Source organism: Pan paniscus, chromosome 4 (assembly GCF_029289425.2).
Source record: "Pan paniscus chromosome 4, NHGRI_mPanPan1-v2.0_pri, whole genome shotgun sequence".
Classification (NCBI taxonomy): domain Eukaryota; kingdom Metazoa; phylum Chordata; class Mammalia; order Primates; family Hominidae; genus Pan; species Pan paniscus.
This window is the reverse complement of record NC_073253.2, coordinates 7,891,863-7,911,235: the sequence shown is the minus strand read 5'-3', so window position 1 is coordinate 7,911,235 and position 19,373 is coordinate 7,891,863. Positions and strand designations below refer to the sequence as shown.

Here is a 19,373-nt window from a genome sequence, read left to right as displayed (position 1 = left end):
CTCCACTAAAAATACAAAATTAGCTGGGCATGGTGGCACATGCCTGTAATCCCAGTTACTTGGGAGGCTGAGGCAGGATAATCGCTTGAACCCGGGAGGTGAAGGTTGCAGTGAGCCAAGGTCACGCCATTGCACTCCAGCCTGGGCAACAAGAGTGAAACTCCTTCTCAAAAAAAAAAAAAAAAAAAGAAAATGAAAAAAACCTAACAGCTCATGTTTGAGGAGAGGTGTCTATGAGACAGGTGCTGTGTTAACTGCTTTCCATGTTAACATCACAAATACCCTTATTTTACAGGACACAGCTCACAGGTGGTGAAGAAGCATCTGGGTCCAGACAGCTGAGCTCCAGAACCCAGACTGTGGAGACTCTGGTGTTTCAAAAGATGATCAGATGCAGATGGGTGAGGGCTTTGTTTTTCTTCCCCACAATTCCTACACCATCTAACTGTACATTTACTTCTGACAAATAAAACGTGTGCTTTCTTATAGTTCTGTTAATTGGGCCACGTGATGGTTAATTCTACGTGTCCACTTGACTGGGCCACGGCATGCCCAGATGAGCCATGATTTCTGGATGTGTCTGTGAGGGTGTCTGCAGATGAGACTGGCAATTGAATCAATGGACTTGGTAAAGCAGACTGCGCTCCCAGTGTGAGCGACCACCGTCCAATCTCTACTGAGGGCCAGAAGAGAACAAAAGGTGGAGGAAGGAGGAATTAGTCCCTGTTTTGGCTTCCAGCCTCCTGGCTTCAGCTGGAACGTCAGTCTTTTTCTCGTGAGCTGGGATTTTACATCCTGGACGTTCAGGCCTTCAGATTTGGCCTGGGTCACACCACTGGCTTTCCTGGGCCTCCAGCTTGCAGAAGGCAGGTCTTGGCACTTCCCAATCTCCATAATTGTGTTAGTGAACACTTCCCAATAGATCTCTTCCTGTATATATCCTATGGCTTCTGTTCTCTAAAGACCCCTGACTAATACAGTCCTAAAAACATTCAGACACTCAGAAATAACAACACAAGCAACAAAGTAACACAATCAGGTAAAGTGCCATGAACGTAGCGCCCCTTTCCTACACAACCACTTTACAGTTACTGTTGGTTCCTTAGTCCCAGCCCTCAGTCATGGGAAACGCCTGCCCAGGACGACTTCCATGACAAAAGCCTTGGGAGCCATCCACCCCAAACTCAGAAACAACATTTCCAGATCTCTCAGTGTCTAAAACCTAATGGGGATCTCAAAGGGCGTCTAAAATTTGAAACACGAATGTTTCTGCCAGTCACATCCTCTAGGTATGCATTTCAGAAGGTGCCACTCTCCAAGTAGGCAATGCTTATTTGCATTTTTTCCCCTAAACGGGGATTTCCAGGTCCCAAGATCTCGGCCTCCTTTTCAGTATTTCAAGATGTCCTAGGCTGCTTCCCCTTACTATTGACAGCAGTCCTGGGCATGTACACTCCTCTGGGCATTCGCATTTTCAGTGGCAGCAATGTTTATTAACTGCTCACATTTTCCACCCCTCTGTGTTTGCATGGGTGGAGGGCAAGGAAGGTGGGGTGTTTGGAGACACAAAAGGAGTAAGTCAAAGAGCACGAGGAAATTATAAACTTGTAAAATGAGAAGGCAGAAACACATATAACTCTAATAAAAGACAGGAGAAACAACCACCTGCCAGCATCCCCGCCTATGTCACTACATCCCTCCTGTAAGGGGGAAATGTCTGCTCCTGCTCCTGTCAGAGCTTCATGGAAGGAACCCATCCCTTCCTTCCTACTCATGGATGTGGCTCCAACAGCCTATCTACCTCTCCACAACATCCATGTTTCCTTCTCTGCTGGATCATTCCATAGCGTACAGGCATGCTGCTCATTCCCTCATCTGTAAAATAACCTTCTCTCGATCCCGTTTTCCCTCTTGGCCTCCCTGTGCTGCAGTGAGGCTTCTCCCCGCCACCCCACCAGAGCTCCTCTTGTTAGGACACAGGCCATCGCCTTCTTCCTTCCTGAAACCCTGTCTACTGGGCTGTCTCTGTCTAGACACCATGCTCACCTGGCTTTCCTCTCGCTGGATGCGCCATCTCTTCCCAAGGCCCTTTCCTGACTTCTCTTTATCTCCTGGCTCTCTGAATGTCAGGAGTCCCGTGGTGACTGTGCCCAGCCTCAGGGTGGTAAATGCTACTGATCTGCTGGCTTCTCTCAAATGCAGATCTCTGGCCCAGCCCAGGTCCATGACCTCTAGACGTGTGGCTCCACTGGTCTTCTCAACAGCTCTTCTGGGATTTCTACCAAACTCCTCACAATGAAGTCTAGAACTGAACTCTTAATCTGCCCCCAAACTGACTCCTCCTCCAGGTGTGGTAAGAATTTATAATTTTTGAAAGCTCATGATATTTTGTGATAGGGAAATACCCACATAATAATATTTTATACTCATAAAACATGGAAAAAAAAGTGTCAATTGCAGAAGGTTATCTAAGGCAATTTTTGTTTAAATCAGTCAGCAAATATTTCTCATTTAGATCAGTATCCTCACTGTTTTAGATGCCAACATCTAGATAAAATATTTGCAATAAACTACCTAATATTTTCTAAGCTCTGTGTGCCAGGAAAAGAGCAAACTCTTCACAATTTTTTTTTTTTTTTTTTTTTTTTTTTTTTTTTTTTTTTTGAGACAGAGTCTCGCTCTGTCGCCCAGGCTGGAGTGCAGTGGCACGATCTCACTCACTGCAAGCTCCACCTCCCGGGTTCATGCCATTCTCCTGCCTCAGCCTCCTGAGTAGCTGGGACCACAGGCACCTGCCACCATGCCCGGCTAATTATTTTTTGTATTTTTAGTAGAGATGGGGTTTCACCGTGTTAGCCGTCTTCACATTTTTTACTCATTTAATCCTCCCTAACACTGCAGCCTGCATGGGGATGATTATCATCATGACTTTTTACATCTTCAAAGTCTCAACAAAGAGCAACTTGCCTGACATCTCACAAGAGTGAAATCCACGCCCAGGCTGGCCGGCTCGAGTCCACACTGCCTGCTCAGGGTATGAGAGTTGTCATGGCAAAAGGAAAGGGACAGAAAAGGAAGTATTTTGAAACTATATCTCTTAGAAATTGTACTTAGCATAAAATGTAACTCCTGTTGACAGAACTACCAGCATTCTGCACTGAAATGTCAGCCCTCCCTGTCTACACCCACAGGGCTAACAGATTCATGGAAATCAAAACAATATCATTTCCAGCACACAGTAACATGGAAACAACTCAGCATCATGGAATTTACTCCTTTTGTCCATTCTAAAACTTGCTTCTTCCTCTTTTTTCTTTTTTTCCTTTTCTACACGTTTCTTCTCCTTCTGGATGATATTTTATTGCTCTCTTCACAGAGCTCACTGAAAAATGTATGTAATAGTGACAGGTCAGTGTGTCTTGGTCAGGGCACGCCACAGAGCAAGAGAGGGTCTCTTTGTAGAAGGCAAGGGAGCATCATTCCCCAGGCACTCATGAAGAACCTATGCCCAGCATCACCAGGTTGTCTTAGCATGTGTTTAATCAAGTAAAATCAGTGTCAGATCAGTTGCATTCACCTCACTGAGAGCCATACACTCAACATCTTTGAGCTTTGCGCTCCTGGTGTAAAATGAGGTTAACCTGACAAAAGGAATTCTATAGACCTTGTATACAAAATTAAGTAATCGTTATTCAACTGATAACAATTATACAGAGAATACAATGTCAGTTTTTAAATAGCATATCCAAAATGCGTCATACCCTAAAGAGTAGATGAAAGGGATAGTTATCTGCATTGTTGTTATAATGTTAACTATACGGCCACGCTTTAAAAAAGATCAATGGGAAAAGTATTTTACGGTTGATACTTGAAAACTGAGTTTTTGTTCAGCAAGAAAAATAGCTCCAATTTGTATCAATCTTTCCCACTGATCTCTCTCTCTCTGTTCTCTTTCTCTCTCCTGTAATATAAAGGATTCATTTTTATACATGCCACTACTTAATGGGAAAGGTAAAGGAAGTGCCCATGGCTATAATCAGGGAATGATTTAAAACTTGTACTGTTCATAGTTCTGTTGATCAGTTTTTAGGTCTGCAATAAATGTTGACATATCTCCTGCTCAGGGCTGGAACTCTCAGTAGGGTTAAAGTGATTTTTAAAAGAGGTGAGGCCAGGTGCGGGGGCTCACGCCTGTAATCCCAGCACTTTGGGAGGCCGAGGTGGGTGGATCACAAGGTGAAGAAATAGAGGCCATCCTGGTCAACATGGTGAAACCCCCGTCCTTACTAAAACTACAAAAATTAACTGGTCATGGTAGTGTGCACCTGTAGTCCTAGCTACTTGGGAGGTTGAGGCAGGAGAATCGCTTGAACCCAGGAGGCGCAGGTTACAGTGAGCCGGAATCATGCCACTGCACTCCAGCCTTGTGACAGAGCGAGACTCCATCTAAATAAATAAATAAATAAATAAATAAATAAATAAATAAAAAGACGTGAAGGTTGGAAGAGATGTTCATTAATGGACATGGTGATGGTTAACACTGAGTGTCAACTTGATTGGATTGAAGGATGCAAAGTGTTGCTCCCGGGTGTGTCTGTAAGGGTGTTGCCAAAGGATATTAACATTTGAGTCAGTGGGCTGGGAAAGGCAGACCCACCCTCAATCTGGGTGGGCACCATCTAATCAGCTGCCAGCGCGGCCAGAATAAAAGCAGGCAGGAGAGCATGGAAAGACTAGACTGGCTTAGTCTTCCAGCCTCATCTTTTTCTCGTGCTTCCTGCCCTCGGACATCGGACTTCAAGTTCTCTTGGACTTTCAACCACAGACTGAAGGCTGCACAGTTGGCCTCCCTACTTTTGAGGTTTTGGGATGCAGACATCCCTTTGGGATGAGGCTTCCTGGATCCTCAGTTTGCAGATGGCCTATTGTGGGACCTCACCTTGTGATCGTGTGAGTCAATACTCCTTAATAAACTCCCCTTTATACATACATCTACCCTATTAGTTCTGTCCTTCTAGAGAACTCTGACTAATACAGACATGAAATCAAAATTTACTAGAAGAATTGGCCATCAAACAAATTGCACTTTTTTGTATTGTTTCCTCTATCTTTGGTGCCTCGGATATGCTTGCTGGACAAACAGTTTTAAAGAAGAATGCTTTGATGCTGGGTTTCAAATTAGGACCCCTGGGTTGGGATGCGTACCTGCCACTGATCATGCAGGCAGCTACATAATCTAGAAGAAGCAGAGTTGCAGAGCTGCTGGATGAATCCCAGGCTGCATTCCTCTCCACAGGCCTCCCCTCTGCCAAGTCACCAAGGAGTGGTAACCTAACCACCGAGCAACGTCTTGTCAGTAAATCAGCACCCTTTTATGCAAACATTACTCCCTGGGCAACCGCCCTACAAACAGAGAATGATTTCTGTTCCAGAAGCCATCCCGCCTTGCTCAATTCCACTTTGTTAGGATATGGGGAAAACATGTCTTTGTTCAACTCTATTTTCTTTTTAAATTGACCCTTACTCCATAAGGCTCAAAAGAATTGAAATTTTTAAGAGAAAATCACAGTTCATACTCTGTCCTCATTATTTCATTTAGAAAAACAGCAGCAGCAATACTGGAACATACAGAAATCGCAAGCCACTGTCCGGGGGGCAAAAACATAGAAAGGAAAGTCACAGAGGCTCCCACGCAGTGGGCTCAGGAAGGAGGAAGGCCTCTGTGGGGTTCCTCCATCCTGTGTCTGGAGGTGCACTTCTGCTACTCAAATCTACATTCCACTTATATAGTTCGTACTGTAAAGTATTTTTTAAGACATTACTATCCCTGAATTTTACTTAATCAAATCTAATTCTTCTCATGAGGTCCAAAAGACCAAAGGATATAAATTAATATTTATTGTAATGGCAGCTGTCATACACCAATGGACTCATAGTGGTGGCCACCATTCTAGACAGTTTTCATTTCTGAGCCTGCACACTCAGGGACAGTGAAATAAAGGAAGTGTGACAAGGAGGAGAATGTGCATTTGTGTGTGTGTGTGTCTGTACCTGCACGTGGACTTGTGACCAAAGTGATGGCTTTGGGTTTCACTCCCTGGGGTTAAGATGAGAGTAATGCCAGTTAATGAACTATTTTAAAGGCTCAATGTGGCTGCTGTATAGTGGATACACTAGGTAGGCAGGAGTGTGAACAAGGACAATTCAGTGAGTGCTGAGGTCCAGGAAGAAGAATGCTGGCTTGGATGAGGACGGTAAGGGGGAAGGAATAGTGTCTTTGGGTTTACTTTGAAGGTAGAACTGGGGCCATCTGCAGATGGCTTGGATACGAGGAGTGAGAGGAAAAAGTCCAGTATGGCTCCTCCTAGAGTTCTGGCCTGGGAAAGTGGGTAAATGGAGTATCATTTACCTAGAAGGGTAAAGAGGGGGAAAGTTGGTTTAGGAGGCCATCAAGAGCTCTATTTTGGTCATGTTTTGTTTGAGATATTCATTAATTCAAATGAAGACTATACTAAGCAGTTGGACTTTGAGTCTGGATTTCAGGGGAGAGATAGGAGCTATGGAGTTATTAGTGTGTAGACGGTTGTAAAGCAGTAAGAATGGGTGAGATCCCTAAGGGTAAATGGCAGAGAACAGACTGGAGACCTAAGCCCTGGTACACTCTGGCCTTCAGAGGGGTCAGGCAAGCAAGGCATCCTGCCAAGTCCTCTCCCTCTGAAGCACTGCATGCTGTGGTCTGCAGCTTTTATTCTCCCACATAAATACAATAAACAGAAGAAAAAATATGTACTTTCATTCTTCTCTTCCTCTCTCTAGAAATGTACATGCTAGTAGGTAGCTTAGTAAGAGCTGTTTAGATCCTCCAGACTCTTAGAATTTGTTAAGTTTACCATGTTTAATGAAGAACATTGAGAGCTCAGCTGTGCTTGCTATAAACTGATGATGCATCCATAAGTAAATGCAATGTCCAGAGAGCTCAAATGTCCAGGCTTAATCTTATGGCAAATCAGAATGCAAGCAACCAAAATTGTTTTTAATATCAATGTTCCAATTCACATCAACACAATATTTGTGGTTCTAGGAGATAAAGGGAAGCATTTTACTCAGTTGTTACCCAAATGAGAAGCAGAGCAGGAAAATGGCATTACTTAGGCTTTTCATATTTTAAAAGTTTTCATATTGTTAGAAAAAAGAACAAAGAAATTCTTTTAGTGAGGCTATATCTCTAAAAGTGGATCCCACTATGTAACCCTGAAGATGTAAAAATGATAGCATTTTCTTAGCCGAAGAAGTGATTTATCACAGAGCTCTCAAATTTATGAGACAGGTTTTATGTCCACTAAGTTCTATAGCTTATCTTCTGAGCTATCACTGTTTGCCTAAGCCATAACCATGGGCAAAAGACCTTCTTCCAATTCTATTATTTTTCAGAATGTGACAGAAAATCTATTTTGCCTACAATGAAAGAAATGACTCACTTCACAAATTTAAAATAATGCCTTTTTTGCTTATCAAAATCATATTAAATGATACAAAATGATTTTAATTCATTTTATCGATAGTTAATATTTTCCGGATGTTATGACCTGAGACTGGTATATTGTATACATATTTATATATTTCAATTCTCACAGCAAGTCAGTGTTTCTAACCCCCCAGGGATTTTACTTGGCAAAGTTTTTCTTAAATCATTAGGAGACTCTGGCTTTTTCTATTGCCATGGCATTTGTTGCAGTGAGTGCTTATTACTTGAAACACTAGTATGAAGAATAGTGAGGTTCTTGGACCGCAACTGATAATATTAATGGTAGAACATATTTCTAGGCAAAATCTTATTTTCCCATCATGTCATAGTATTCTTCCCCGTAAATGCAAAGAAGTTTCACTTGAGAAACTTATATTCTTATGCTTTGCTCTGAAGAGTTTTTTATAATGAGCACACATGAGTATTTAGTTACTGAAAATAATTAGCTAGGATGTGAGTAATGTGCCAAAAGAATTGAACATTCTGCCCACAAGATAGAAAAGATAGGAAGGAGTGAAAGGATTCATAGAAAATACCTGAAAATTACAGTCAAAATTGGAGATACAGTAAAACTGAAAAGAAGAAAAAGGCAACCAGTCATATAATTTTCTTTGAAGGCTTCTAACAGATTGAAAATAATACCAGAAAAATGTGAAATCTCATGGACTATTAAGGCTGGAAGAAAACCTATTATGATAAGGTCTAGAATCCTCATTTTATGCAGGAGGAACCTGAAGTCCAGAGCGCATTTAAATCCCTCTTGGCATTGCGCCTTTTCCCCAGGCTCCTTTAATCGGACGGAGGAACAAAAGGAGAAGGTCCGCTTATTTGTTCTTTTGCTTTATACTTCAAGTCTGAAATATTTCAATACAGAGGGGAAAAGAGAATATTAGAAAACATGAAAGTCAAGGACAGTTGTACCTATAGCAGATAGGATTGATGAGTCTTTGTAGATGTTTAAATTTCTAAATTTTGCCAAATGATGGTGAAAAAGGAAGAGAAGGCAAGAGTAAGAGGCCAAATGCCTGGCAACACACTAGCTGGTTTATAACCTTCATTCTCAGTACTTCTTGATCTTCCTCTAGTTGCCATTTTCTTAATTTTTAAGATGTGTCAACATGCATTGAACATTTCCAAAAGCTTCCTTTGGGGCTACCTTTTCCCAAATATTTAGGGCTATTTCTGAGGTGTGTATGGTACATGAATTTTGGTGCAAAACCATCCATTCACAGGTCATGGAAAGCAGGTGGAGATGGGGGTTGAACCTCTGCAAGCACACAGGGCCCACGTGCACCGTGTGCTGGCTGCTAACCCTGCTCTAAGTCTCTGATACCTGCAATTTGTCTCGGGAAGAATCTTGTGTGGCAGATATTATCATTGCTTACGTGGCCTGCTCTGTGACTCTGATGCCTACAATTTGTCTCGGGAAGATTCCTCTGGGGCAGATATTATCATTACTTACATGTTACAGGTCAGGAAACTGAGGCACAGAGTGTTAAAAATCAACCAAACAGAACAAAACCCCAAATGAACAGAACCAAAAATCCAGGGTTGGTCACATATCAGGCAGAGCTGAAAGGCGTGTATTAGAAGCTGAAAGGCACATTCACACATCTCTGAAGAAGGACAAGGAAAGAGTCTGCTCAGTGAGGGAATCCTGAATAGGATGAAGGTCTCACCTTTCTTCAGGGCACAAAACTTTCCTACAATAACTTTTTATGGGGAACTGGTTCAGACTGAACACATCAGAGGATGATGCTGGAACATGGGGCAGCGAACGCAGGCAATCCCAGGACCAAGTGTTCCCAAATAAAACCTGTCCTTGAGTCTGGCCTTCAAGATGGTGGCCGAAATTGCCCATTTGCTCAAGCTTTTCTCGAAAACCCGGTAATTCTCCACCCTATGCCTTGCTGGTGATAATATAACAATATGGGATCATTTTATGGAATGTGAAATTCGTTATATTTATGCAGAACTTGGTTCCCTCAGATGAAACATGCTATGAAAACACAAATACCAACAATGCTGAGCTGTACGATGTGCTTCAGGGAATTCTGGCTTTCACAGCTTAAATGTAATAAGCACTATTTACCTGGTCCTAAAACTGAAATTTTATTGCACATAGACGGAAGAAAATAGTGAAGGCTCAGAGTACTAAACTGCATAATTCAAGGAGAGGTCTTGTCCTTGTATAAACTATGCCTTTCTCCTTCACACTGAATGTTGAATTACCATTATAAGAGGGTCTTTTAAGCTTATTAATCCATAATCCTCTTTGATGAATATAAAAATCTAATTTTCTCCTTTAAAGCTGTATGAAATTAAAAGTAAAGCATTTACTGTGATTTAAAGCAGTGAGATAAACTATTTCTATAAATATGTGTATTTGCACTATATATATATATTTCTTTATATATATAAATAATAAGTTCTCCTAGAAAATATGTCCATTACCTCAATACCTCTCAAGGTAAAATCATTTGATTAAAAACAATTTCTGGCTTTGTTATTCTTGCTGTTTTAATTAACAGTGTTATTTTTACATTAGGTAACTACAATTATTTAGTCTTAATCAAGTTTTACTCATTTCTTTGCTTACAATGTTTTTTTAAAAAATCCCAACTTTTTTTCTCTTTTGTTTGAATTCATTTTTGTTTCACTGGAGGAATCCACAAATGCCATGCCATAATAGATGTGCGGAAGTTGCATTTTCTGAATCCACATTTGCCTGAAAGTCTTTGTTTTAACCTTATTTACAAACAGTAGTTTGACTTCGCATATAAATTGAAGTGCAACATACTTTTCTTAAGTATTTTTAAGATGTTTGCTTTATTGTTTTTTGACAACTGGTGTTGTTTATGCAAAATGCAAATCTGACTCTTGTCCCATGGCAGATAACCTAGTTATTTTCTCTCTAGAAGCTGTTAGGATTCCTTTCTTTATCCCTAACACTGAAATAGTAGCAGCACAGCAATGAGTCTAGCATGGTTATTTGGAAAGCCTGTTGAGTAAGTGAAGACTCAGGCTCATAAGGGGAGCATCTTATCATTTCCTCATTTTTTTCAACATAAACAAATGTCTGTAAATAGTGATGTAAAGAAGGATGGGGATAAAGTTGTTACTGGGCAGAAATTTATGTATTTGATTAGGAATTCATTCACTCACTGGTAACCTGGTGATCCAACCAGTCATCCTCCTTCCCAAAGTTCTTATACCACACTGGACATTGTCTCATTGGTAATGAAGGTTGAATGTCCTTTAATCTTACTGCTCTTCAGTGTCTCTTTCTTCATTGTCTGTTAGCTGAAAAAGTATATCCTGGCCTTTATGGATCGGGCCAGCTTTCTTTTCCAAGGACTTTGAAGGTGCAAATGCCGGCTCCGCTTTTATTATCACTTTTTGAAACTTTCCAGTGAATCCAGGAACACACCACTTAGGCCTCAGCCATCCATCTATCCTGATATAAAGCACTGGCTACTTCCCATGGACTTTCTTTAGGCCATTTGCAATTCAAAAAATATATATCTTTAATAAGCACATGCACCTTGAGTGACTATAAAAATGTGTAAGACACCCACAACTTGACTAAGGCAGGTAATGTCATTATCTCTGCTCTACAGATAAGGAAACCAAGGACTTGAATGATGAAGTAACTTTCCTAAGGACACACAGTTATCAAGGGTTTCTAAGGATTCACAACCAAAGAGCATGAAACTACAGCCATGCTCATAACAAGGACAGAATAGTCCCTCTCAACAAATGATTCAAAGAAGAACATCAGTTAAGGGCACTGCATTATTAACTAGGGTGTTAACAGACTCGGCCTTGTTCTGAGACTAACCGTGCCTTGGGAGGATTAATATGATACTACTGTATGGCAAGAATTTGGTGGGGCGGAGTATATGAAAACTTAAGTGAAGGGTGTAGCTTTGGGAATGGCAAATAGAAACTACGATATGTACAAAGAATTATATAACAGAGCAATTAATTGTATGGGGGACAAGAAAAGAAAGTGAAAGCCAAAAAGGGAGATTTAGAGTTCGGGTGGGAGAGAAAAAGGTGTAGTCATTCACAGAAATAGAGAGGGTGATTGAAGAATGGCATTTGGGCAAAAATGGTGTTTGAACATTCTGAGTTTATGGTGTTAATGAAATATAGATCTGAAACTCAAGACAAGGTACAGGAATTACTGAATTGAAAGCCAATAATCCAGACAGGGTGACTAAAAATGTGTGATGGGCTAAAAGCTGGCCAACATAAATATGGAGAAAATGTGCCCCTGTGCAGAGTCCTAGAGAATGTGTGTGTTTGATGGGTAGGAATAGAAACGGTGTCTCCAAAGGACAAGGAGAAGAAAAAAGAAGTCAGAGAACTGAACTGGTACCAGGTGATGCCTCAAGAATAGTTTTTCCCCAAGTAGACAAAAATGTGGGTAGCAGAAGGAAACACTGAGGAAATCAAGGAGGAGGATGGAAAATGCCTTTAAATTTAGGAAGTGTTTTCAGTTGAACGGTGAATTTAGATGGCAGTTCAACAGCAAAGTTAAGAAGTGGGTAAGTATTGAGGAAAGACAAAAAAGAAAAGTAACTGCTTTTTCAAGAAATTTAGTGGTGAGTGAAAGGAATCAAGAATGAAGACACTATTTGTGAGATATTTAAGAAAATATAACTTTTTTAGTTTATTTATTTTAAAATAAGAGAAACTGGAATGTGTATCAGCAAGGGATAACACAGACATGCATTATTGGAGCCATTTAATAAAAAATAATTATATTGTTAAAATGTGGTAAGGTATTCTAAGATGCTCAGAAGACATGTCAGAAAAAGAAAAGAGGTCTTAAAAATAATACTTTAAAAGAAAACACACAATGGAATGTGATTATTATTTTAAAAAATTAGTCCCTCACTAGTTGAGATTAAAAAAAAACTAAAATAAAATTTAGAAAGACTAGGAAACAACACTAAGTATCAGGAAACAGAATAAGAGACACTAGATATGGCATAACAATTCTTACCACAAATAAAAATGGACTATATTTATTTCTCCAGAGAGCAAACTATCTTTAGATTTAGAAGTAAATCAAAATGTCATGGATTAAAAGATAAATGTTTAAAGAAGCTAGAAAAAAAAATCACCAAAATATTGTTAAGGTGTTATAAATTTTATTGTGGAAAAAAAAAAAGAAATGAAACCAAAATGATGAGCCCTTCCTGTAAGCACAGACATAACAAATCTGCTCCATAGAATAATGTCATTCAACACAGCTTTGGTATCTCTGGATATCAGAAAATATAAAAATTTCAGGGGATGAAAACAAAAAAGTGTAGTTTGTGGAAGAGTAATGTATATGAGCTCAGGTAGAAAGCACTAGAGTGAATAGAGAATTTACTGAGTGTCTGGATACAAGATAAATGTAGGTCCCAACAGTATTACTGGATATTACTTATAATCAGGTAAAATTCATGCTGAAAAAATTAATCTGTTTGCTACAGCATGCTAACTTATAAAATTTTTAGAATAGACATTTAAATTATTTAGAAACTGCAGAGAAAACACTAAAAGCATGCTGATGGATTTAATGGCATATTTTCATAAATAGAAAAATCCAACATTTCTGAATGGGAAGGCTAAAGAAATACATTTGAAAATCTGAAAAAAAAATCCTACCACAGTCTCTGTAGACAAAGAAAAAGGATTAAAAAAAATTAAAAAAATTCTAATTAAAAAAATATACTTAAGAGTGTTTTTTGGTAGTAGGTATGGTTCTTTCATTTCCACATTTAGAACTCCCTTAATGAGCTCTTGAAAGGCTGGTCTAATGGTAACGAATTCCCTTAGTGCCTGCTTGTCTGGAAAATATTTTATTTCTGCTTTGATTATGAAACTTAGTTTGGTGAGATATGAAATTCTTTGTTGGAATTTCTTTCTTTAAGAATGTTGAAAAGAGGCCCCCAATTTCTCCTGCTAAAAAGTCAAGTCTGCTATTAGCCTCATGGGAATTCATTTGTACATGATCTGATCTTTTTCTCTAGTTGCCATTAAAATTTTTTATTTAATGTTGACCTTGGACAGTCTGGTGACTATATGCATTGGTGATGTTCATTTTGTATAGTATCTGGAAACAGCATTCTGGACATCAGCTTGGGAAATAATTTATGACTATGTCCTCAAAACCAATTGCAACAAAAACAAAAACTGACAAGTGGGACCTAATTAAACTAAAGAGCTTCTGTACAGCAATAGAAAATAATAACATTGTAAACACACAGCCTACAGAATGGGAGAAATTATTTGTAAACTATGCATCTGACAAAGGTCTAGTATCCAGAATCCATAAGAAATTTAAACAATTTAACAAACAAAAAACAAATAATCCCATTAAAAATGGGAAAAAGACATAAACAGATACTTCTCAAAAGAAGACTTACAAGCCACCAACAAACATATTTAAAAAATGCTCAATATGACTAATCATTAGAAATGCAAACTGAAACCACAATGACATACCATTTCACACCAGTCAGAATAACTAGTATTAAAACAGTCAAAAAAACACACATGCTGGTAAGGCTGTGGAGGAAAGGGAATGTTTATACTGTTGGTGGAAATGTAAATTAGTTCAGCCACTGTGGAAGGCCATGTGGAAATTTCCTGAAGAACTTAAAACAGAACTACCATTCCACCTGGCAATCCCATTACTGGGTATATATCTAGAAGAAAATAAATCATTCTACCAAAAAGACACATGTACTCATATGTTCATTGCAGCACTATTCATAGTCACAAAGACATGGAATCTATCTAGATGCCCATCAATGGTGGATTGATTAAAGAAAATGTGGTACGGATACACTATGGGATACTATGCAGCCATAAAAAAGAATAAAATCATGTCCTTTCCAGCACCATGGATGCAGCTAGAGGCCATAATCCTAAGCAAATTAACACAAAACACAGAACACCAAATACTGCATGTTCTCACTTATAAGTAGGAGCTAAACATTGGGTACTCATGGACATAAAGATGGGAATGATAGACACTGGGAGTACTAGAGGGAGGAGGGAGGAGAGAAGCAGGGGGCAAGAGTTGAAAAACTGTTGTGTACTATGCTCAGTACCTGGGTAATGGGATCAGTCATACCCCAAACCTATCACCCTCTGAATCTAAAATAAAAGTCAAAATGATATACATATATCATTGGTGATAATCTTGCAAGATATATTTGTGGTAATCTTGCAAGATATATATATATATATATCTTGACAAAGGAGACATCAAGGACGGGCGCGGTGGCTCACGCCTGTAATCACAGCACTTTGGGAGGCCGAGGCGGGCGGATCACGAGGTCAGGAGATCGAGACCATCCTGGCTAACACGGTGAAACCCCGTCTCTACTAAAAATACAAAAAATTAGCCGGGCGTGGTAGCGGGTGCCTGTAGTCCCAGCTACTCGGGAGGCTGAGGCAGGAGAATGGCGTGAACCCGGGAGGCGGAGCTTGCAGTGAGCCGAGATCGCGCCACTGCACTCCAGCCTGGGCGACAGAGCGAGTCTCCGTCTCAAAAAAAAAAAAAAAAAAAAAAAAAGATATATATATATATATATATATATATATATATATATATATCTTGACAAAGGAGACATCATAATATAATAAAACACAGAACGATAACTCATAAATAAGAGAAAAAGCAGCTTCACATCTTATACCATGATCATCTTTGTTATTTAAGTTTGAGGTGCTTGGGAATCTCTGTGCTTTTGATCTGCATTTTTACAACTCTAGTTTTAGCACAATCAATATAGATAGAGATTTGTAGAATCTGTGAATCTTGGGGCAGATGTAATGGACAGTCTGGCTGCCATGTAATCTACAAAACTATCCACATCTTTGTCAGGTGCTGAATGCCCCACCTCAGCAGCTGTAAAGGGCTGCAGGTATCATAGAGTGTCTGGGTCCCTACCCACATCCTTGAAAGAGGGGTTGTGATTGCAGAGCATCAGAACTGGATCTCATAGTTCTTATAATCTCCTGCCTTGAAAGGCATAGAGCGACAAGGAAGACAGATAGGGTAAGATCAGCTTTTCAAATTTCTTATCTCTCTACTCAAAGAGTGCTCAATGATGAAAGGCTGAACAGCAAGCAAGCACAAAACTTTCTTTGAGGCATCAGAAAAGCAAATTTTCCAAATCCATTCACAGCTGCATAATCATATTAGCTGTTATTTCTTTAGTCTTAGAAGACAATCTAGCCCATTATCCTCTGTTTCAAGGGTAAAGAAAGATAGCAAGATATGAAATAAACTACTCATTGCATAGACACAAAACCTATGAAATACCATGAAATTGGTATATTTCTATTTTTCTGCATAATAATATTCTTGATTTGACCTGCTCTAGGCTTCCCTCTTATATTGTTCATTTCCCAATTAAATGAAAAAAAAATAATGTTACCAAAGGCAGAAGACAGTAGTCATAAATGCTAATTTACATGAGAAACAGTTACCATTTTTCATGAAAACATATCAAAAGCAAACTTTATTTAAAGACATTTTAAATTTTTCCCATTATTCATCAGCAACTTTGAGAGATCTGTCAATTCTTTCTAATATAGAATTTGTCACATTTTATGTTCATTTCTGTCAGCTGATGAAGTACGTTGCTCTATAGTGGAAAAATTTTCCTCTGTTTTTCAATAAAGCATTCACAGTTCCACTCATATCTTTTCAAGAGGCCCACTCATATAAAAGTGTTATGTCTTCTGAGCCCAGATTTTGATCATGATCTAAATGCCTCTTTAAAGGGTACAATCTGGTTTGACATTTGCCTTTTTTTACTGACCCACTCCTTGCAATAGCCACTCGTAAATATTCCTCTAAACATTTTTTTCCTTGACTCGTTAATAAAATTCACCAGCGGAAATCTGGAATAATAATTATGTTAAGTACTGTACTTATCAATGTCAAAATCTAACACTGTTTTAAAGATTCATTACCCTGCAAACTGTCGTCACAACTGTATCCCTCAGCCAAGTGTTTTAATAAAGACTAGTTTAAATGCTTGTTCTTCCTCAGATCTGGATTAATTTAACAGGCTGGGATGACGTTGAGCTTGTGTTTTATCTTTGACATAAAAATTGCATCTTTCATAACACAAAAAAGTTCCATGTCTACACTCCCTACTGGAAGGAGACTAATCACTTCTATAACAATAAGGCTAAAATAATTCAAGTTCATAGAAATATGTCAGCCAAAATCACACTAGAAACTAGAGGAATACAGGCCTGGGAGGGAGAATGAAGCATTGTAAATCTCTGCTGTTTATCCTGGCTTGGTGTTTGAAGTTTCAAGATGACCAAGTATTACTTTTGTGAACGATGATATAAGTGAGCCTCATAATGAATAAGAAGGTGTATGCAATAATACCTGAGCTCATCCAGAGCAGTCATGAGGTATGGAGTGTGCAAAAATTGCATTTAACCTGCATACAATTTAGAAAAGATAGACGGAGAGATTTACGAATGGAGATGCTAAAGGGTGTAAGAATAACTCAGGAGTCCAAAGATTGCTAAAAACGATCAGGAGTACAAAGTATTGGAAGACATGGTTTTAGGACTACTGATAATAACTAATTATTACAAAATAAAAAAGCCACAGGTGGCAGCTCCAGCCATCTCCTTGGGTTAAATGTGAGAAAGCAGCAACAGGTGTCCTGAGCCTTTCTCACTGCTGTGCAGTGGACTCTTGGTCATTTTGAAACTTCAAACACCAAGCAAGGATAAAGAGCAGAGATTTACAATGCTTTGTTCTTCCTCCCAGGCCCATATTTCTCTAATTAATTATATGTATGGATTAATACATATTATGAAGGTTGCTCAGAGAGAGAGCAAGAGAGAAAGAGCAAGCTAGTGCAGAACATATTTCTGTGTTTTGTCAGTTGGTGTTTGGAGAGTATATGTTCTCACTTACTCCATGCAGGCACTGTAGTAGGTTCTAATACTCTAAAGAAAAATAATGAAATAATAGCCATTGTCACCTGTATTAGTCCATTTTCACACTGCTGATAAACACATACCAGAGACTGGGCAATTCACAAAAGAAAGAGGTTTAATGTACTTCCAGTTCCATGTGGCTGGGGAAGCCTCACAATCATGGTAGAAAGCAAGGAGAAGCAAATCACATCTTACATGGATGGCAGCAAGTGGAGGGAAACTCCTGTTTTTAAAACCATCAGATCTCATAAGACTTATTCACTATCATGAGAACAGCATGGGAAAGACCCACCCCCATGATTCAGTGATCTCCCAGCTAGACACTCCCACAACACATGGGAATTATGGGAGCTACAAGATGAGATTTGGGTGGGGCCACAGAGCCAAACCGTATCACCGCCAAAGATTTCAGAGTCTAGTTTCAGGATGGCAGAAATGGACCCTAAACAGGCCGGCTAGGAAGATGATGACCCTAGGAAATGAATCTCTGAGTCACTTCATCCAGGATCCAACTCACTGGTGGCTGCTGAAATGGCTGCTGCATTCCAGTGATCCCTGGACTGGCAGAGTCACAGGAAGAGTCTGTGCTAAGACTTCTGCAACGCACTTACACACATTGGCCTCATGCTGGGAGTGTGTTTTGTTTCTTTCATCATTGGCATCATGCCTCATGCCAGGAGTGTGTTTTCTTTCTCTCAAATGCACTTTTGTTCCTCCAATCATTGGTTCCTGCCCTGAAGGAACAGAAACACACTAGAAGGGCAGAGTCCACACTACTAAGTAAACCTTGTCCAAGGGATGGTCATTTTCTTCAGGGCAGAGGTCATAGGTGCAGGCTGCTGAGCCTCAAATTCTATCAGATGGCTCTGAACTCATTCTACAGTCAATGATAAAATATTCCTGTTTTTATTCTGTGCTACTGGTTTAGAAAATAAAGTCTTAATTTCCTGGAGAATCTGCCTCACGAGGAGCCAGAAAGGTATAGAAAATAGGACCACACACAAAAAAATATATGATAACAAAGAAAATTCCATCTGGAGGCCAAACACGATTTGCTAACCTCCTGTCACCTTGAATCTGCTCAATCACCAGGTGCCCGAGTCCACAGCACAGCAGTGAGAAAGGCTCAGGATATCTGTTGCTGCTTTCTCACGTTTAACCCATGATGGCTGGAGCTGCCACCTGTGGCTTTTTTATTTTTGCATTTCAGCTCTAATAATTCTACTGGCTGCTGATTGATGTTTATCTGGAGGAGAAGCTCCTAGCCTTTTTGCTTTTTCCATATTTATAATGAGGATTGTGCTTGTAGTTAAACTGCCCAACCTTGAAACTCTCAAGCTCTGGATAGCAGTTCTTCCCTGGAATATGGTTATAAGATGACATGCACTGATATGTGCTGATTCTTTTGCCTAGAGGATCAGTTGGTTTATTTTTAACATTTAATTTTATATTTTTACTTTAATATACCTTCTAAAACATAGTTAAACTTAGTAGAGGCTTGAATTTTTGTCTTAATGTATTCTTTTCATTTTACCTAAAATCTTGTTGACATTTTATTCCTTTTCATGCTTTCCAGGTTATTTGCCTATTTTAAAATAACTTTTCCTTTGTTTCTATTTGGATTAAAACCTTTTTAGTAGCTATTACTAGAACATTAGCTACAATGGACTACAGCTGTGATTATTTAGTAACTGTAATGAATGTAATGCAGCAAACTCAGTTGCCTTTCTTCTTCTTCTTCTTCTTCTTCTTTTTTTTTTTTTTTTTTTTTTTGAGGTGGCGTCTCACTCTGTTACCCAGGCTGTAGTGCAGTGTTGTGATTTCGGCTCACTGCAACCTCCGCCTCCTGGGCTCAAGC

General features: G+C 39.4%; 1 protein-coding gene across 3 annotated transcripts in view; it reads right to left on the bottom strand.

Annotated features, from left to right (window-relative positions):
* ADCY2 (adenylate cyclase 2) overlaps positions 1-19,373 on the bottom strand; it is a 435,519-nt gene that overhangs the window by 171,555 nt on the left and 244,591 nt on the right. The window contains exon 1 of one of the 3 annotated variants that reach the window (XM_034959724.3): positions 2,047-3,570. The exons of the other annotated variants lie outside the window; for them this stretch is intronic. Coding sequence (XP_034815615.1) covers positions 2,047-2,226 — 180 coding nt within the window. The 5' untranslated portion in view covers positions 2,227-3,570. Of the gene's footprint in view, positions 1-2,046; positions 3,571-19,373 lie in introns of those variants that run through there. 3 annotated transcript variants of the gene reach the window in all.